This window comes from Scyliorhinus canicula, chromosome 25 (genome assembly GCF_902713615.1).
Source record: "Scyliorhinus canicula chromosome 25, sScyCan1.1, whole genome shotgun sequence".
NCBI lineage: Eukaryota > Metazoa > Chordata > Chondrichthyes > Carcharhiniformes > Scyliorhinidae > Scyliorhinus > Scyliorhinus canicula.
Window position 1 is genome coordinate 15,657,117 of NC_052170.1, and position 19,080 is coordinate 15,676,196.

At 51.9% G+C, this 19,080-nt stretch overlaps 1 protein-coding gene across 3 annotated transcripts in view; it reads left to right on the forward strand.

Annotated features, from left to right (window-relative positions):
• The window catches only part of LOC119957211 (adhesion G protein-coupled receptor E3-like), a 77,629-nt gene that overhangs the window by 44,847 nt on the left and 13,702 nt on the right, over positions 1 to 19,080 (forward strand). For all 3 annotated transcript variants that reach the window (XM_038785033.1, XM_038785032.1, XM_038785034.1), the window contains 6 exons: positions 1,448 to 1,506; positions 2,703 to 2,804; positions 4,606 to 4,783; positions 5,597 to 5,716; positions 6,997 to 7,196; positions 7,285 to 7,455. In XM_038785033.1, the coding sequence (XP_038640961.1) occupies positions 1,448 to 1,506; positions 2,703 to 2,804; positions 4,606 to 4,783; positions 5,597 to 5,716; positions 6,997 to 7,196; positions 7,285 to 7,455 (830 nt within the window). The remainder of the gene's footprint in view (positions 1 to 1,447; positions 1,507 to 2,702; positions 2,805 to 4,605; positions 4,784 to 5,596; positions 5,717 to 6,996; positions 7,197 to 7,284; positions 7,456 to 19,080) is intronic.

A 19,080-nucleotide genomic window follows, 5' to 3' on the forward strand; every position in this document is an offset into this window, starting at 1 on the left:
CCGTTGCGCCGACTGATGAATGGGGTTTCCCATTGTGAGGCAGCCCCACACCGTCAGGAAACCACTGGGCTGCCGGCAAAACTGAGCATCCCACCGGTGGAGATTGCAGCCCTAGGTTTGCTAGGGCTCCTTGATACCACACTCAGACAAATGCTGCCCTGATGTCAAGGGCAGTCACTCTCACCTCACCTCTGACATTTAGCTCTTTTGTCCATGTTTGAACCAAAGCTGTAATGAGGTCAGAAGCTGAGCGACCCTGGCGGGACCCAAACTGAGCGTCCGTGAGCAGGTTATTGCTGAGTAAGTGCCGCTTGATAGCACTGTTGATGACTCCATCACTTTGCTGATGATGGAGAGAGGACGAGGTAATTGGCTGGGTTGGATTTGTCCTGTTCTTTGCGTACAGGACACACCTGGGAAACTTTCCACATGTATGCAAATGGCACGCAGCTCCACTTCACCACCACCTTTCTTGACTCCTTCACCCTTGCTAAATCATCAGGCATGCAGTACTGGATGAGCAGAATTTAAAATTGAAATAATTGGGGGGGGGGATTTCTGCTCCTCCATTTTCCGGGGTGGGGGCGGAGGGAACAGGAGATTGGGGAGATATGGAGAATCGGGTGGGAGACTCAAAACAGCTTCTGTGCCGGTGGGATTTCTCGCTCAATTGTCTTCGCCTCTCGCAAATGACTTTATGGGGATCCCAATTTTAAAAGTTGGGATCCCCATTGACATCTGTTTGCATATGTCCCACCTTGGACAGTCCAGTCCCATGCAGGCGTGAGTCACGACAAGTCCCCCACAGCATGCAACTGGTGAACAGAACCTGCCAGAGGCAAATAGCCTCGGGGAGGAGGGGTGGGGGCGTTAGTGACATGGACTGTACCCTAGCACTCCCCCTTTGGCACCCCCCCCCCCCCCCCCATGATATTGCATGGGTACTGCCCAGGCACCATCCCTAGCACTGCCCAATACCGGAGGGTGCCGGGGGGGGGGGTGAGGTGTGCCATGGGACAGTGGGGGGAGCGTTCCATGCCTGTGGAGGCGGGAGATGGAGATAGTGATGGGGAGGGTGGGAGGGATGGCCAGACGACGTGACATTGTGGGACCCAGCCCATACCTTTTTTTGGACAAAGTTTCAAAAGATATGGCGGGAAAAGCCGGCAGTGCAGCTGACGGGATACATTACCACATTGTCACATTTCCCACATTACAAAAGTGGTTCCACTTCGAAAGTGCTTTATTGTCTGTGAAGCACTTTGGAGAGTCCTGTGATCATGAAAGGCAGTATATAAATGCACATTAATTTTACTCAGAGCAACCAGTGATCGGCAATAAATGTTGGTCTTTTTCAGCCTCACCTGACAATGAGTAGAAATAAATCTGTGCATCATTCTCCTCTGCTTTTATTATTTTTTAATTCTGCAACTAAATGTCTTCACAGACCAGAAGCAATTTAACACGAAGCAGTGCAGCCTCATTCACTGGGACCAGCAGATTCAGGTACTTTACCACAAAAAAATACCATTCTGGATTAAATAGCAATAAGCGTGTGTGATACACTTCAGTGAAGCTTTGTAACCATCGAGGGAGCGATATGTGTTTTAGGGTATTGAACAGTGCCCCATTGCCAGCATCTAGCACTCTGGGGGTGAACTTGGTCTTTGCCAGTAATGCAAAACAATGCTGTTAGTCTTTTGTTACTATTATGGGATGGTGTAAAACGGATCTGCCAACTGGCGAAGAGCATGGGTGGGATTCTCTGAGCCTCCGTGCCGTGATTGTGATCGGCGTGGGGCTGGAGAATGGCCGTTGATGACGAAATCCGGCGCAACGCCACTCCCGCGATTCTCCTGTAGAAGGCCATTGACTGAGGCCCCCCGCGGCGATTCTCCGCCGAAAAGTGGCCGAGTTCCCGACGGCGTGGTTCTGACCACGTTTTGCCTGTCAGGAATGGCTAGTGGCGGCTGCGGAGTCAGTCCTGGTGGGCGGGCGGAGGGATCCTTCACCGGGAGGGGGGGCCTCACGGACTGCCAGGCTAGCGATCGGGGGCTACCGATTCGCGGGTGCGTGCGATCTTGGAGGGGGAGCCTTATTTTCGGGGCCGGTCCGCGGTGGACTCCGCCATGTCGCATGGGGAGGCCGTCGCCTTGCGCATGCGTGGACTCCTGACCGGAAGTGCAGGGCCCTGTATCAGCAGCCAGTGCTGCGAGGAATACTCCAGGGCCCTGCTAGCCCACTTCATGTCGGAGAATCACTTGGACTTTCTTCAGCAAAGTCCAGAGTGAAACGCCCGCGTTTTGACGCTGAGGTGGGGATTTAGCCCCATTATTGGAGAACCCCGCCCCATGTTTTGCGCTATTGGTGAAGATCAATTTCACCCACTAAGAGTTCAGGTTCAGAACTGGCTGAATACGAAGTATGTCTCCCCCCTCTTCAAGCCTCAATTCTCAATAGGTGATATGTCCCATCTATGTATCTGAATATACAGAATGTTCATACATGTCTGAGTATGATCAGTTGTGTGATAAATGAATACGTATTTAAAATACACGTTATACATGTGATTTCTTTGTGTGTTCACATGTGTGACCTCCGTATAGCTGTGCTGACCCCTGAAGATTTTGCAGTTTGATCATTTCAAACAGACTGAATTTCACTCTCTGATCCTTAGAAACTGATTTTCTTTCTTCTCACAGAGCCCCTGGTATAAATTCCATGGATATTGTTCTGTGGTCAATTCAATCGTTGCACTTGTGAATAAACAATGCCAGGCTCAAGAAAGTGAACATATATTTCAGGTTAGTGGCGGCACAGAATGCTCTGCACTGTTATCATAGAATCTTTCATAGAATCATAGAATTTACAGTGCAGAAGGAGGCCATTCGTCCCATCGAGTCTGCACCGGCTTCTGGAAAGAGCACCCTACGCAAGGTCAACACCTCCACCCTATCCCCATAACCCAGTAACCCCACCCAACACGAAGGGCAATTTTGGACACTAAGGGCAATTTATCATAGCCAATCCACCTAACCTGCACATCTTTGGACTGTGGGAGGAAACCGGAGCACCCGGAGGAAAGCCACGCACACACGGGGAGGATGTGCAGACTCCACACAGACAGCGACCCAAGCCGGAATCGAACCTGGGACCCTGGAGCTGTGAAGCAATTGTGCTATCCACAATGCTACCATGCTGCCCATGGTCAAGCCCAGGTCAAGCGTTATCTCATGGTCAAGTCAGTAATTCAGTCTTGGGAGGTTCCAGAGTTTAGGGCCTAGATTTCTGACAGCTTGGCGGAGGAAGTGGAGAATGGACAAGGGACAAGAATTGGAGGTTAGGGAGGTTTCAGAGTTGGGGCGGGGGCGATTGCCAAGAGAAAAAAACAATGTAGAAGCCAAAGTTGGTCAGTGAACATAGGGGCAATGGTTGAACCATAGATTCACAATCTGCAGTTTGCATGATTGTGGAGTTATTACCCTTTGTGTATTAGATTTATAAGTTACTCTCGATCTCTTCAACTCTGCATACACAAGAAACTCAGCCTGTTTTTAAATGTTGTCAAAATAAAACTCCGATATTAACCCACACCTATTGAGTCAAATATTCCACCTCGCATTTAAATGGGAGATTCTGGATAATGTTGGGCACTCCCTATACCTTGGCAGTCACCTCTCTCAAAAAGCCACTATTGATTGACAAGGAGATCCAAAGCCAGTCTGGATCCAACTGTACCAGTTCAGTCTTCTGCAAACTACGACAGCAAATGTTTGACAACAAAATCTTCTGCAAGTCAACAAAAGCCCTAGTGTACAGAGCAGTTGTTGTGAGGGAGATCTGGACTGTGTATCAGCGTCCGCTGCACCTTCAGATTCAAAGGCGGACCGTTGAATAAGTGCTAGTCTCTTTCTTGAAGCCCGGTCCACAAGGATCCAGGAAATGCTCCTCAAAAATCAACATCGATAAACTGGACACAACCATCCAGATGGTTGAAAACACTCCCCGTATTCAGGTTCTGTTCTCTCAACTCTCACAGTTCAAAGACACCGTGAAGTCCTTCTTGAAATGCGGCGGCAATGATCTTAATGGGTGGGAGGAGCTTGCTACTAATTATTCATAATGGTGACAACTTGCCCATTAAACCCCATCGAACTTTGGGTCACAAAGCCTTCAAGATGAGGCAGGTTGGAGGTGTATAGGAAGAAAGGACTAGGAAGACTCTGATTCCCACTACTTCCTGCAGCATCCTGACCATGTTCTCACTTCTGTGAGTTTGTGCAGTCGCATCAAGATCCATGGCAGAAACCTGCGACCCTGAGTTGACGTCATCCTCAAACTGAGAGAGAATTGACGATGACGATGTACAAATAAGATGGTACGACTTAGAATATGGATAGCAGAGCTTTTCATTAGCATGAGCTCAGGTTTATGATGGATGCAAGATAGGAGACCTGCCAGGAGAACTTTGAATGGTTGTGTCTGGGCGGAGGCAGGAGCAGATACGGAAGTTGGTCGGAGGAATATATTTAAATAAAAAAGTTTGTAAAAAAAAAATGGCCCAATGTTCATGGAGATGCAAATAAAATGTCTTGTCCTCCACAGAAAATCATTTTGACTGCAAATGTTCTACTGAGCAATGATTCCCTGTGGTCCAACTTGAAAAAGGAAGAGCGTTTCTATTTGGGTTCCATATTCCTGCGAGCTGTGGAAAACTCTGCTCTCGTTGCCAGCCTAAATTTATCTGATCAGGGGAGGAGAATTAAATCAACTGAAAATATCGGTACTTTCCACAGACATATTTTATTCAATGTATTACCTTGAATTTTGTGTGTGCATGTGTCTGTGTGTGTGATGTGAGGCACATCATTTACTGACATTTTACACAATGCACAGAATGTAGAATTTGTTTGAAAGCGTTCTTCATTGGTTCTTCAATCATGGGATGCAGCTAATGGACAATTCTTCTGTCTGGAGAACAAATTTAAGTCACTGAAATCAAAATGCCACAAAACACCAGCAGGTTCACAGTCATTATCTGGCAGTTCTGGTCAATTGTAGAACCTATCTGGTTTTCATTCCATTGAGTCCAGGCGGAAACAATAGCACAAAATACCAGCTGACACTCCCGGTGCAGTACTGAGGCAGTGCTGCACTATTGGAGGTACCTATCTTTGAATGAGACATTAAACCAACATTCTGTCTGCTCCCTCAGGCGGATGTAAACAATCTCCTGCCACCATTTTGAGGAAGAGCAGACAGGTTATCCCTGGTGTCCTGGCCAACATTTATCGCTCAAAGAAAATCTCTAAAAGACAGATTATCTGGTCATTTATCTCATTGCCTTTCTTGGGAGCTTGCTGTTTGCAAAGTGATTGCCACATTTAATATGTTACCACCTTGACTGCACTCAGAAAAAGTACTTAATTGTCTGGAAAGTGCTTTGAGATGCCCTGAGGTGATGAAAGGCGCTAGATAAATTTATTTTAAACCTCTCCCTGAGAACTTTTAAATGTATTGAATGGAGAGGTTCATCGTCTTGTGAGTAAATCTCACTCTGACAGGGAACATTTACAGATCTTCTTTCCTTTTGTAGATTTGGAAATAAGAACCTTTCGAGGAAAAAATGCTTCAGTGCCTGATAGAGTCAAACTCCAAGCAAAAGGCAACTTCATCGAAATCTATCGAAGTGCAGTCACCAGAAAAGTAACAATGGGTAAATTCTTGTCTTGCTCTCAGTCAACACCTCTGCTTATTTTCATGACTAAATCTAAATGCAGAACGTCTCAGGTCATTAATCCCTGGAGGTTCTGTGGGAAGGGAGTTTGGGACATCAAAATAAATTTTGTCATTATAAAATCTGGTATCATCGTTGTGGGTCCCAGCTTTGGTTGTCTTTGGTTAGTATCAATGTAGACTGCTGGGAGCGAGGCTGTAGGCAATATTCAACTCTCAGTAAACATTCTGCAAACCATGTACAATACAGGCTCCTGTCTCAATCCGTTCTGGTCCTGCAAAGAGTTCTACACAGGTTAAGAGAGTGGCAGATGGAGTACAATGGGTGGGGAAGGAGGATCATTGCTTCACTCTTAAACATTGCTCAAAAGATGCCGGGTGTACTCCTGCAGGAACATAGAAAGTTAGCATGCATCTACAGCAAACAATTAAAAGATAAATGGTATGTTAACCTTCATTGCATGAGGATTGGAGTAAAAGAATAAGGAATTCTGGCTACATTTGTGGCGGCTTTGGTAAGAACACACCTGGAATACTGTGTGCAGCTTTGGCCTCCATGTTTAAGGTAGAATATACTTGCATTGGAGGCAGTACAGCAAAGGTTTACTAAATTGGTCCCTGGCACGAGACGATGGTCCAATATTAAGTGGCTGAATAAATTGGGTCTATATTCTTTGGAGTTTAGAAGAATGCGAGGCGATCTAATTGAAATGCACAAGATCCCAAAGGGTCTGGCCAGGATAGACAGAAGTTGTTTCCGCTGGCTGGGAAACCCATTTGTGAATCTTTGTAATTCTCTACTCCAGAGTGTTATAGATACAATATCATGAATGTATTTATGGCTGAGATAGGCAGATGTTTGTTTCTCAGGGAATCAGAAGGATATGAAGAGGGGCTGGTTTAGCACAGGGCTAAATAGCTGGCTTTTAAAGCAGACCATGGCAGGCCAGCAGCGCGGGTTCAATTCCTGTACCAGCCATCCCGAACAGGTGCTGGAATGTGGTGACTAGGGGCTTTTCACAGTAACTTCATTTGAAGCCTACTTGTGACAATAAGCGATTTTCATTTTCGAGAGCGAGTGGGAAAGTGAAGTAAAAACTGAAGATCATTGCTGACCGTATTGAGTGGCGGAGCAGGCTTGACCAGCCCTATGGTTTACTCTTACTCCTCTTTATTATGTCCTTATGCAGAAGGCATGAATTACATCATCTACTTCAATGGTTTCATTTCAGTCTTGATAACGTTTAACATTCCCTCCAGGGACAGATTTTGCTGCTGTGGCTTTGATCGCCTTCAATAACATGGATTCCGTCCTGAATGGAAGCATTTTCAACCTCAGCACCACTGGTGGAGAACAAACGCCATTCCAGTTGATCTCAAATGTGGTTTCAGCTGTGACAACTAACAGTGGCAAACTTGGATTTGACCCAACAGTGAATTTCACTCTCAAACACACTGAGGTTTGTAAAGACTTGTGCCAGTTTGATGCACAGTTTGACGTGCATGGACTTTTTGTCCATTGTAAAATGTAATCCTTGCTCTCCACAGGAAGCTGGTGTTAATTCTAAATTGCACTGCGCCAACTGGAATTATGCGTCTGGGCAAAGCTATTGGTCTCCGAGAGGGTGCGTTATGGGAGATTCCAATGGAACTCACACCCAGTGTCGATGCAGTCGGCTTTCCAGCCTCGCTCTGCTGATTACTCATTTCGATTGGCAGGTATAAATGCTTATTCATCAACGTTCTTCACATTTAGGATTGAGGTATGGCGACTCAACAATTTGGACCCTTAATATGAGGGCAAGGTTGTTGTATTGGGATGATTCACAGGACAGTTAGGTCACAACTTAAACACAACCATTTTTATATCAATAGAAAGGGGATTAGTCTTTTATGATGGGAGAGAGAGTTTCCAGACAGGGTAGAGTGGGGTTTGAACCCTATCCCTCCTGATTCTGAGACAGCAATATCACCAATGAACCAGCGGTCACAGTCTGAGGATACAGGGTGGACCATTTTGGACTGAGATTAGGAGAAATCTCTTCACCCAGAGAGTGGTGAGCCAATGGAATTCGCTACTACAGAAAGTAGTTGAGGCCAAAACATTGCATGTTTTCAACAAGAAGTTAGATACAGCACGTGGGGTGAATGGGATGAAAGGAGATGGGGGGGAAGACAGGAACAGGATACTGAGTTGGATGATCAACCAATATCATAATGAATGGCAGAGCAGGCTCATAGGGCTGAATCGTCTCTTCCTGCTCCTATATTCGATGTTTCCATGAAACCTACCTCCTACTATGGGTCTGTACTGTTGCATTGGTAATTTTCTTTATTCAGAGAACTTGGGAAGAAATCAAGGCCCAGAGTGCAATATAATGCGAAGGCTAGCAAGGTGGCACAGTGGTTAGCACTGCTGTCTCACAGCTCCTAGGACCTGGGTTCAATTCCGTCTTGGGTCACTGTCTGTGTGGAGTTTGCACGTTCGCCCCGTGTCTGTGTGGGTTTCCTCCGGGTGCTCCGGTTTCCTCCCATAGTCCAAAGATGTGCAGGTTAGGTGGATTGGTCATGCTAAATTGCCTCTTAGTTTCCAGGGATGTGCAGGTTATGGGGATACAGCAGGGTGAATTGGGGAATTGGGTAAAGTACTCTTTCAATGGGTCGAATGGCCTCATTCTGTGAGTAGGGATTCTATGAAAAGATAGGGGAAGACCATCGAAACGTGATGAGGCCATTTAGCCCATCAAAACCTTTCCTCTGAAGGGCTGGGTGTGATTTTTAGTCAATGTCTCCTGGACTCCCGGACCACCAAAAAGAGGGGTGGGTCAAGAAGTAATGGTTGGGTGATACTAAAAGCCTGTAGATGCTAGACAGAAAGAGAGACTGGGGAGATGGTTATAAAGTATCTGGAATAAATGAACTTGAGTGGAACAGTGTTAGAGGTCCCTACAGCAAACGATGGGAGCATTGTTCAAGACTTGAAGGCGATTAGGGTTTGTTCACAATGTTGAAAGGAAAACGCAAGGCTTTGCATAAAAACAGGAACTCCATGGAGGAGACAGGTGAGGCCACTGGGTTTCTGTCAAAAAGATTCCAGATCCCTGTCATTAACTGTCAACTAAACTTGGAGAACGATGGTGATAGACCAGGAGGGCTGGGCCTAATAAGTTAACTCTTTCAACAAGCCTGTAAAGGCACAAGGGAATATCTCCTGTTGTGTTGCGTAACATGATGATCAGTTAAGTTGTGGAATGTTTAAGAAATGGGAATCTACATTCTGAATGAGAATTGCGGAGAGGACTTCCTGTCGGCGATCGGAGCGGTCACACAGAAAGGGGCTCCCGAAGGGCAACGAGGTCGGGGCCTCTTTCTCCGCAGCGGGAAGAGCAGGGAAGGGGAAGATACAAACCCCCCCCCCCTGAGAAATTGGTGGCAGGGGAACCTCGGCGGCGGAGCGATCCGGCGGCGGCAGCAGCAGCAGCGGCGGCTGCGGCAGGTCCACCCCCCCCAACGGCACCAGAGTGCAGGCCAGGAGCGGAGTGGCAGCGGCCAGGACCGAAGCAGGGCTGAGCCTGCGGAGAGGAGGGAACGGAGGAGCGACCAGCGACCCAACCACCCCCACCGGGAGAGCGCGGGGTGCGATGAGCGGCGGCCGGGACAGAGCAGCGGGGACAGCAGCGGGACCGACCCAACCCCCCCTCCCTGGCAGTGACCACCACGAGGCAGGAACAAAGGGACTCCGGACCAGAAGCCTCTCTCTCTTTCTCTACCCTGGGTGAGTGAGGGAAAAGGAAGAAAAAATAACTTTTACAAAAACAAAACTCTGAAAAGAAAACTGTTAAAGAGAGGGGAGGGGTGGGGGGAAATATATTATTTTCTCTCGTTTTGCACTCTCTTTTCTCACTCAAAGCAAGCCCACCTGAGAGGAGTTTTATAAAAGAGAAAAAATAAAGTGGTGTGATGATCGGTATTTACCTTTAATACCTTGCCCCTTTAAGAGGCTTGGAACCCCGGGGGGCTACGTCCCCTGGAAACAGTATTTTAGATGAGACTCCATTTTGCGAGCACACTTCTCTTGGATGCTGCCCTGTTCTCTGTTTATTAAAGCCTTTGATTACTGACCTCACTTTCACGTCGTAATTGAGAATGCCTCAATTTAATAAACAGAACACATCAAGATGGACAGCGGTCTGAAACCAGAGAAACTCAACCTGGACGGCAGGTCGCCGGAAGCCTTGGAAATTTTTAAACATTGGCTCCGGTGCTTCGAGGACTATCTGGACTCCTCACCGTCTGACGTCGACAGCGCTCGCAAGCTGCGCTTACTACATGGCCGGGTGAGCCACTGACTCTCCGCCATGATCGAAACCGCTACGACCTATGAGGCGGCGATCGAAATATTGAAGAAACGCTTCATAAAAACTACTAACGAGGTACACGCCAGACACTTGCTCTCAACCTGCAGCCAGCATTCCGGGGAAACACTGGACGAGTTCGTGGAAAGACTCACCGCGCTCGCGAGGAACTGCGACCACAAAGCAGTGACGGCTGAAGAACACAGGAACTTACATATCCGCGACGCCCTTGTGTCTGGCATCAGGTCATCGTACATCCGGCAGCGGCTCCTAGAAGACGGGGCGAAGGATCTCCAAGGTACGGTAACGCTCGCCTCTTCTCTCGAAACGGCCACCGTAACCTCCGTACGTACTCCATGGACCTTACGAACCCCTCTCGATTCCCTCCAGACTCAGCCACGCTACAGGCCTGTGCCACACGACGATCCACTCACTCCGGGGGCTCCCCATGCAATTTCTGTGGGTAAGGCCAGCACCCACGCCAGCGTTGCCCGGCCCGATCCGCGATCTGCAACGACTGCGGGAAGAAAGGGAACTTCGCGAAAGTCTGCCTGGCTGGGCCCAAAGGCCACAAACGAAACCCTTATCAGGCCCAGAAATCAAACTCCCGTCCTCACAGACCCCGCAACGCGGCCGGACACGGCCACTTCTGACGCGTCATCGACCTCGTGCGAGTCATGGGAGCGGCCATCTTGGCGGCGGCCATCTTCGAAACCCGACACGTGCGACCGGCGGCGGCGGCCATCTTGTGACTCCGGGCGGCCATTTTGTGAGTTCGACTCTGACGGCCCGCATCTAGGAGCGATCACACTTGATCAATCGCGGCTGAAACACCTGCGAAACTCGATGATGCGGGTGCGAATCAACGGCCACGACACTCCCTGCCTATTCGACTCCGGGAGCACGGAGCGCTTTATCCACCCAGACACGGTGAGGCGCTGCTCCCTGCGCATCCACCCCGCCTCCCAAACTATCGCCCTCGCCTCAGGGTCCCATTTGGTTCAAATCACGGGGTATTGTGTCGCAGACCTCGCAATTCAAGGCGCGAAATACTCCCGTTTTAAACTTTACATCTTTCCTCAACTCTGCGCCCCCCTGCTGCTCGGCCTCGACTTTCAGTGCAGCCACCGGAGCCTGACACTGCAGTTCGGCGGACTCCTGCCCCCACTCACAGTATGCAGCCTGGCGACACTCAAAGTTGCACTACCTCGCCTCTTCACGAACTTCACTCCCGACTGTAAGCCCATCGCCACCAAGAGTCACCGGTACAGTACCCAAGACTTGACTTTTATCAAGTCAGAGGTTCAGCGGCTACTAAAAGAGGGGGGTCATAGAGGCCAGCAACACCCTTTGAGGGCCCAAGTATTGGTCGTCCGCTCCGGGGAAAAACAACGCATGGTAGTGGATTATAGCCAGACAATAAACCGCTTCACACAACTCGATGCTTACCCACTTCCCCGCATAGCTGAAATGGTGACCCAAATCGCCCAGTATCGGGTATTCTCCACGGTTGACCTCAAATCGGCCTACCATCAACTCCCTATTCGCTCAGAGGACCGCCCCTACACGACTTTTGAAGCAGCCGGTCGGCTGTTTCACTTCCTCAGGGTGCCCTTTGGTGTTACAAACGGAGTCTCCGTTTTCCAGAGGGCGATGGATCAAATGGTGGACCAGTACGGCTTACGGGCGACCTTCCCGTACTTGGACAACGTCACCATCTGCGGCCATGACCAGCAGGACCACGACGCAAACCTGAGGAAGTTCTTCCAGACTGCCCGGGCCCTCAACCTCACGTACAACAAAGAGAAATGCGTGTTCCACACAACCCGGCTCGCCATCCTCGGCTACGTCGTGGAGAACGGGGACCTAGGCCCGGACCCCGACCGCATGCGTCCCCTTAAGGAACTCGCCCTCCCCCGTAGCCTCAAGGCACTCAAACGGTGCTTGGGGCTTTTCTCCTATTACGCCCAGTGGGTCCCCAGATATGCGGACAAAGCCCGGCCACTCATTAAGACCACGGTCTTTCCCCTGACGGATGAGGCCCAGTCGGCTTTCAACCGTATCAAGGCCTGCATCATCAAGGCCGCCATGCACGCGGTGGACGAAGCCATTCCCTTCCAAACAGAAAGCGATGCATCAGACGTCGCCCTGGCTGCTCCCCTCAACCAAGCGGGCAGACCGGTAGCGTTCTTCTCCCGAACCCTCAACGCCTCGGAAATTTGACACTCTGCAGTCGAGAAGGAGGCACAAGCCATAGTGGAGGCCGTGCGACACTGGAGGCACTACCTAGCTGGTAGGAGGTTCACCCTCATCACCGACCAACGGTCGGTCGCCTTTATGTTCGATAGCGCACAACGGGGCAAAATAAAGAACGACAAGATTCTGAGGTGGAGAATAGAGCTCTCCACCTATACGTATGATATTAAATATCGCCCGGGGAAGCTCAACGAGTCCCCAGGTGCCCAGTGCGCCAACGTGCAATTGGACCGCCTGAGAGCCATCCGCGATGACCTCTGCCACCCGGGGGTCCCGCAACCTGCCCTACTCCACAGGAGAGGTCAAGGCCATGACTAAGGCATGCCAGATCTGTGCGGAATGCAAACCGCAGTTCTGTCGACCAGACAAGGCCCGCCTGATAAAGGCCTCCAGGCCCTTTGAGCGACTAGGCGTCGACTTCAAAGGGCCTCTCCCGTCCAACAACCGCAACATCTGTTTCCTCATCGTCATCGACGAATTCTCCCGCTTCCCTTTTGCTGTTCCCTGCCCCGATACTACCTTGGCCTCCGTGATCAAGGCACTGCGCAGCATCTTCGCTCTGTTTGGTTTCCCCGCTTATATTCACAGCGACCGGGGTACATCGTTCATGAGCGATGAGCTGCGTTGGTACCTGCTCAGCAAGGGCATCGCCTCTAGCAGGACGACGAGCTATACCCCGCGGGGAAACGGGCAAGTGGAGAGGGAGAATGCGACAGTTTGGAAGGCTGTCCTCCTAGCCCTACGGTCAAGGAGTCTCCCTATCGCCCGCTGGCAGGAGGTCCTACCCGATGCCCTGCACTCCATTAGGCCGCTCCTCTGTACGGCCACGAACGAGACCCCTCACAATCGTTTGTTTGTCTTCCCCAGGAAGTCCACCTCTGGGGTCTCGCTTCCACCCTGGCTGACGACTCCGGGTCCAGTCCTACTCCGGAGGCATGTGAGGAGCCATAAAACGGATTCTACCTGCTGCACGCAAACCCTCGTTATGCCTACGTCGAGCACCCCGACGGCAGGCAGGATACTGTATCCCTGCGAGACCTGGCACCCGCTGGCTCTCCTACCGACCCCACAGACCCTCCCACCGACCCCGACTTTTTCCCCACCAACCCCCCCCTTCTACCAACGCTCCCGGCCCCGCACCGACCGCCGACTTCGACAGCACCCCCCCCATAGCGCCCCCTGCCCCCCAGCCGGCACCGGCACCGACCACCCTAATCACTCCTGATACCCCCCCCTCTCCAAGGCGGGCAAAGACTCAGTCAACCGTGCTCCCGGATAGACCACCATCGGAACCGACCGCATCCACGGCGCCACCACCAGAGCAGCGAAAGTCAGCACGGACTATCAGACCACCACAAAGACTGAACTTATAATTTAAAACACTTCACCCCAGACGGACTATGTGTTTTTTTTAAACAGGGGGTGAATATGATGATCGGTATTTACCTTTAATACCTTGCCCCTTTAAGAGGCTTGGAACCCTGGGGGACTCCGCCTCTGGCTACGCCCCCTGGAAACAGTATTTAAGATGAGACTCCATTTTGCGAACACACTTCTCTTGGATGCTGCCCTGTTCTCTGTTTATTAAAGCCTTTGATTACTGACCTCACTTTCGCATCGTAATTGAGAGTGCCTCAAGTGGTAAAGGAAAGAAGGGAGGAGAGAAGGAAAAGGGAAAAAACAAAGAAAAAGGGCGCGGAAAAGAAAAACAAGGGGAGAAGAAAAGAAGAAAGGGAAGGGGGAGAAAAAATGCCAGAAGGGAGCCAAAGCAGAGGGAGAAGGAACACCAGAGGCAGACGGGGCAATGGGCGAACCAGCTCAGGCGAGCGAATCAGCGCACGAAGCGGCAGAACGTAAGTATCGCCGCATCAAAAAGAGCTGGACAGACAGGTGCCCTCTCCCCCGGGGCCAGGGTGGAGCTGGGACTGGAAGGCAGCCTTTGCCGAGGCGCTGAGGGAGCATCAGCAGGTAAACAAGGCAGAGGCGAAGGCAGACATAGAGGCCGCAGTGCAGGCAGAAGTAGCCAGGGCCATGTCAGGGGTGCAGCAGGCCCTGACCAGACTAGAGGAGAAATTGGATGCCCAAGGGGAGAAACTGGAAGCCCAGGAGGCGACCATTAAGGAGCTAGAGAAAGCAGCGACTGACATGAGCGACTGGGTCGCGGCCCTGGAGAGGGAGGTGGCGAGACTGGGCGCAACACAGGGGAGCCTGAAGGGCAGAGTAGACGACCAGGAAAATCACTCGAGAAGGCAAAATGTCAGGATAGTGGGCCTGCCAGAGGGGATCAAGGGTAGAAACCCCACAGCATACGTGGCTGAGATGCTGGGCAACTTAGTGGGGAGGGAAACTTTCCCCAACCCACCAGAAATAGACAGAGCACATCGGTCGCTGTGCCTGAAGCCCAAGGCAGGAGACCACCCTAGAGCAGTCATAGCTAAACTGCACCGGTACCAGGATAGGGAGACAATCCTGCGCTGGGCCAGGAAAAATAGAGCCTGCAAATGGGAAGGACACGCCATTCGAATTTATGAGGATATTGGGGCAGATATAGCCAGGATACGGGCAGAGTTCAACAGAGCAAAAGCAGCTCTTCACAGGAGCAACGTGCGTTTTGGTATGCTGTACCCAGCGAAACTCTGGGTCACATACCAAAACAGGGAATACTTATTTACAGCCCCCGCTGAGGCAAACAAGTTTGTCGAGGAGCACGGGCTGAAAAACCACCAGCGAGGGTAGGGACGAGGGACCCCTGGCAAGGGGCAACGACACGCCGACGGGGGTGGGTGGGGAGGGGTGAGGCAATGCCTGGCCCCCCCCCCCCCCCCGCCCCGCCACGGCAAGAACACCCTGAACAAAGAGAAAACCACTGCCCGAGGGACCGCTCCAGGTGGGAGGCCAGGCCCCAGCACGAGGGAACGAGAGTAATGGAGAAGGGAGAGCAAGTGAGGGGGGTGCAGGGTAGGATGGGGGAAGAGCGGACAGAAAACCGTAGAGGCCAGGCAGGGGAGAAGCGAGACAGTAACCCCCGAGAGGGGGGCCACGGCACTAGCAGGAAAGCTAGCGCCAGGGGCACGCAACAAAGCAGGGCTGCAGCGTGCCTCCAACAGGGGAGAAGGGGATGGGGGGAAGACACATCAGAGTCGGGAGAGCAAACGGGGACTGGAACAGGGGAAAGAGGATCAAAGGAGGGGTATACGGGGGAGGAGGGAAAAGGGAGAGACTGGGGGGGGGGGTACACAGGGAGCGAGAGACCGGGGAGGGGGGATGCAGGGAAGGAGGGACAAAAGAGGCTAGAAAAGGAACAGGGCTACAAAGTGCCACAACCAAGAGCTTGAAACAAGGAACTGCTACAAGCACCCACCCAGTACGGTTTCTGGGCGAAGTGAGGCCCCAGAGTGCAGGGGACTACCCGCGTGGCGGGCACATAGCGGACGGCCATGGCGGGTGCCCCCGGGACAAGGGGAAACCCCGGAGCGCAGAGACCCGACCGCTTGGAGAGAGCAGCGACAGCGGCCATCCTGGACGGCCCCCTAACAAAGGGAAACCCCGGAGGGCAGGGTTGCGTCCACCAGATAAGTATGGTTAATCCCACAGGAGCGAGGGGGCAGAAGCCCCCCACCAGGATAGTCACCTGGAATGTAAGAGGACTCAACGGCCCAGTGAAGAGATCCACAGTCCTCACCCACCTAAGAAATATGAGGGCCGACATAGTCTTCCTCCAGGAGACACACCTGAGAGAGCAGGACCGACTGCGGGTAAGAAAGGGCTGGGTGGGACTGACCTACCATTCCTGCTATGGGACAAGGGCCAGGGGGGTGGCAATATTGATCGGCAAGAGGGCGACAAAGACGGTTACGGACCCAGGGGAGACGGTACGTCATGGTCAGCGGGGCCCCTGATGGGGCACCTGTGGTACTAGTTAACATGTACTCGCCCAACCGGGACGACACGAGCTTCATCAAAAAGACTGTGGCAGAAATCCCAGACATTGCGACGCATCGACTAATAATGGGGGGGGACTTCAACTGTGTACAGGATCCAAAGACGGACAGATCAAACCCCAAAACGGGGAAAACCTCAAGCATGGCAAGGGAACTCAGTCACTTTATGGAGCAGATGGGAGCGGTGGACCCCTGGAGCTTCGCCCACCCGGGGGAGAAGGAATTCTCCTTCTTCTCCCCAGTACACAACGTATACACCAGAATTGACTTCTTTGTGGTGGGGAAAACGGTGCTTCCAGGGATAGACAAAGTGGAATACTCCGCAATTGTGATATCAGACCACGCTCCACATTACATGGACGTGCGGCTAGAGACGGGCAGGGCCCAACGCCCCACATGGAGGTTGGACGGTGCCTTACTAGCTGACAATGCCTTCAGCGAAAGGATAGCGCGGGCCATAGCAGAGTACACGGAGAACAACCAGAACGGGGAGGTCTCACCTTCCACGTTCTGGGAAGCTCTAAAGGCTGTACTAAGAGGGGAAATCATCGCATTCAAAGCACAAAGAGATAGGGAGGAAAGGGTGGCTAGGCAGCAGCTGGTCGACTCCATACTGGAGGTAGACCGTAAATACTCCGAGGCCCTGACCGTGGAGCTCCTGGTGGAGAGGAAAGAGCTACAAAGGAACTTTGACCTGCTCTCTGCCAGGAAAGCAGTGCACCAACTCCGCCAGGTGCGCAGGACCCTGTACGAACACGGAGACAAAGCCAGCCGCCTGCTGGCACACCAGCTGAGAAAGCAGGCAGCCACCAGAGAAATTGCATAAATCAGGGGTACCGGAGGCACGTTGGAAACAGAACCAGAAAAGATTAACAAAACCTTCAAGGCCTTCTACCAAGACCTGTACACCTCAGAGCCCCCAAGGGGGGAGTCTGGGATGAAATGGTTCCTTGATGGACTGGACATTCCAGTCGTGGGGGGGAGGGGGCAAAAAACGGGGCCTGGAAGCACCATTAGCACTGGGAGAGATCATGGACAGCATTAGCTCCATGCAGGCGGGGAAGGCACCGGAACCGGACGGATTCCCGGCCTACTTCTACAAATAATTTGCGACAGCGCTGGCCCCGCACCTGCGGGAGATGTTCACAGACTCGCTGGCTAGGGGCACACTGCCACCCACGCTAGCACAGGCCTCAATCTCACTGATACCTAAGAAAGACAAAGACCCAACGGAATGTGGGTCATACAGACCCATCTCACTGCTCAACGCAGACGCCAAAATACTGGCCAAAATCCTAGCCAAAAGGCTAGAAGACTGTGTACCTGAGGTGGTCACAGAGGACCAGACGGGCTTCGTCAAAGGTAGACAGCTTACCTCGAACATCAGGCATCTGCTGAACGTTATAATGACCCCCTCCGGGGAGAGTACACAAGAGGTGATCGTCTCCCTGGACGCAGAAAAGGCCTTCGACAGAGTCGAATGGAAATACCTCATAGAGGTACTGGAGCGGTTCGGGCTTGGAACAGTGTTCACCTCCTGGGTAAAGCTCCTATACAATGCTCCCATGGCGAGCGTACGGACCAACAACACCAACTCCCAATACTTCCAACTGCACAGGGGCACCAGACAAGGATGCCCACTGTCCCCGCTGCTGTTCGCCCTGGCGATTGAACTGCTAGCAATCGCGCTCAGGGCAGCAAAAAGCGGGAGGGGGATCCGAAGGGGAGGCAGAGAGCACTGAGTCTCACTCTATGCAGATGACCTGCTCCTCTACATTTCGGACCCACAGAGAAGCATGGACGGAATCATTGCGCTCCTGAAAGAGTTTGGAGCCTTCTCGGGCTACAAACTCAACATGAGCAAAAGCGAGATCTTCCCAGTACACCCACAAGTGGGGAGGGCAGCACTAAAGGGGTTGCCGTTTAAACAAGCCCGACACAAATTCTGCTACCTGGGGATCCAAATAGCCCATGACTTGAAAGGGATCCACAAATGGAACCTCACCAGTCTGACGGAGGAAGTAAAAAAGGACCTGCAAAGATGGAACACACTCCCACTCCCTCGCGGGGAGAGTCCAGTACTGCCCAGGTTCCTCTTCCTGTTTAGATCCATCCCGATCTACATCCCCAAGGCGTTTTTCAAAGCGTTGGACAAACTAATCATGGCGTTCGTATTGGGGGGGGGGGGGGGGGGGTAAAAATGGAGGATCCCAGAGAAGGTCCTACAAAAAACAAAATCCGGGGGGGGCTAGCCCTCCCAAACCTACAATTCTACCACTGGGCGGTGACAGCCGAGCGAATAAGGGGATGGATCAAGGAGCCAGAGGCTAGTGGGTGCGCGCGGAGGAGGCCTCCTGCGTGGGGACCTCCCTCCGGGCCCTCACCACGGCAGCACTCCCATCCCCACCCAAAAAATACCCCAGCAGCCCGGTGGTGATAGCCACCCTCCAATCCTGGAACCAACTGCGGCAGCAATTTGGCCTGACCAAAATGTCGGACAAAGCTCCCATCTGCAACAACCATAGGTTCACACCAGCACTGACTGACGCCACCTTCAAAAGGTGGAGGCAGGACGGAGGGACACTGTCAGTCAGGGACCTACACACGGACGGCAGGGTCGCAACACTGGATGAACTGACAGAGAAATTTCTGCTAGCCAGGGGGAACGAGCTAAGGTATCTGCAGCTTAAAAACTTCCTACGAAAGGAGACAAGGTCGTACCCACAACCGCCACGACAGACACTACTGGAAGAACTACTGGACGCAAGCATACTAGACAAGGGAAACTGTAG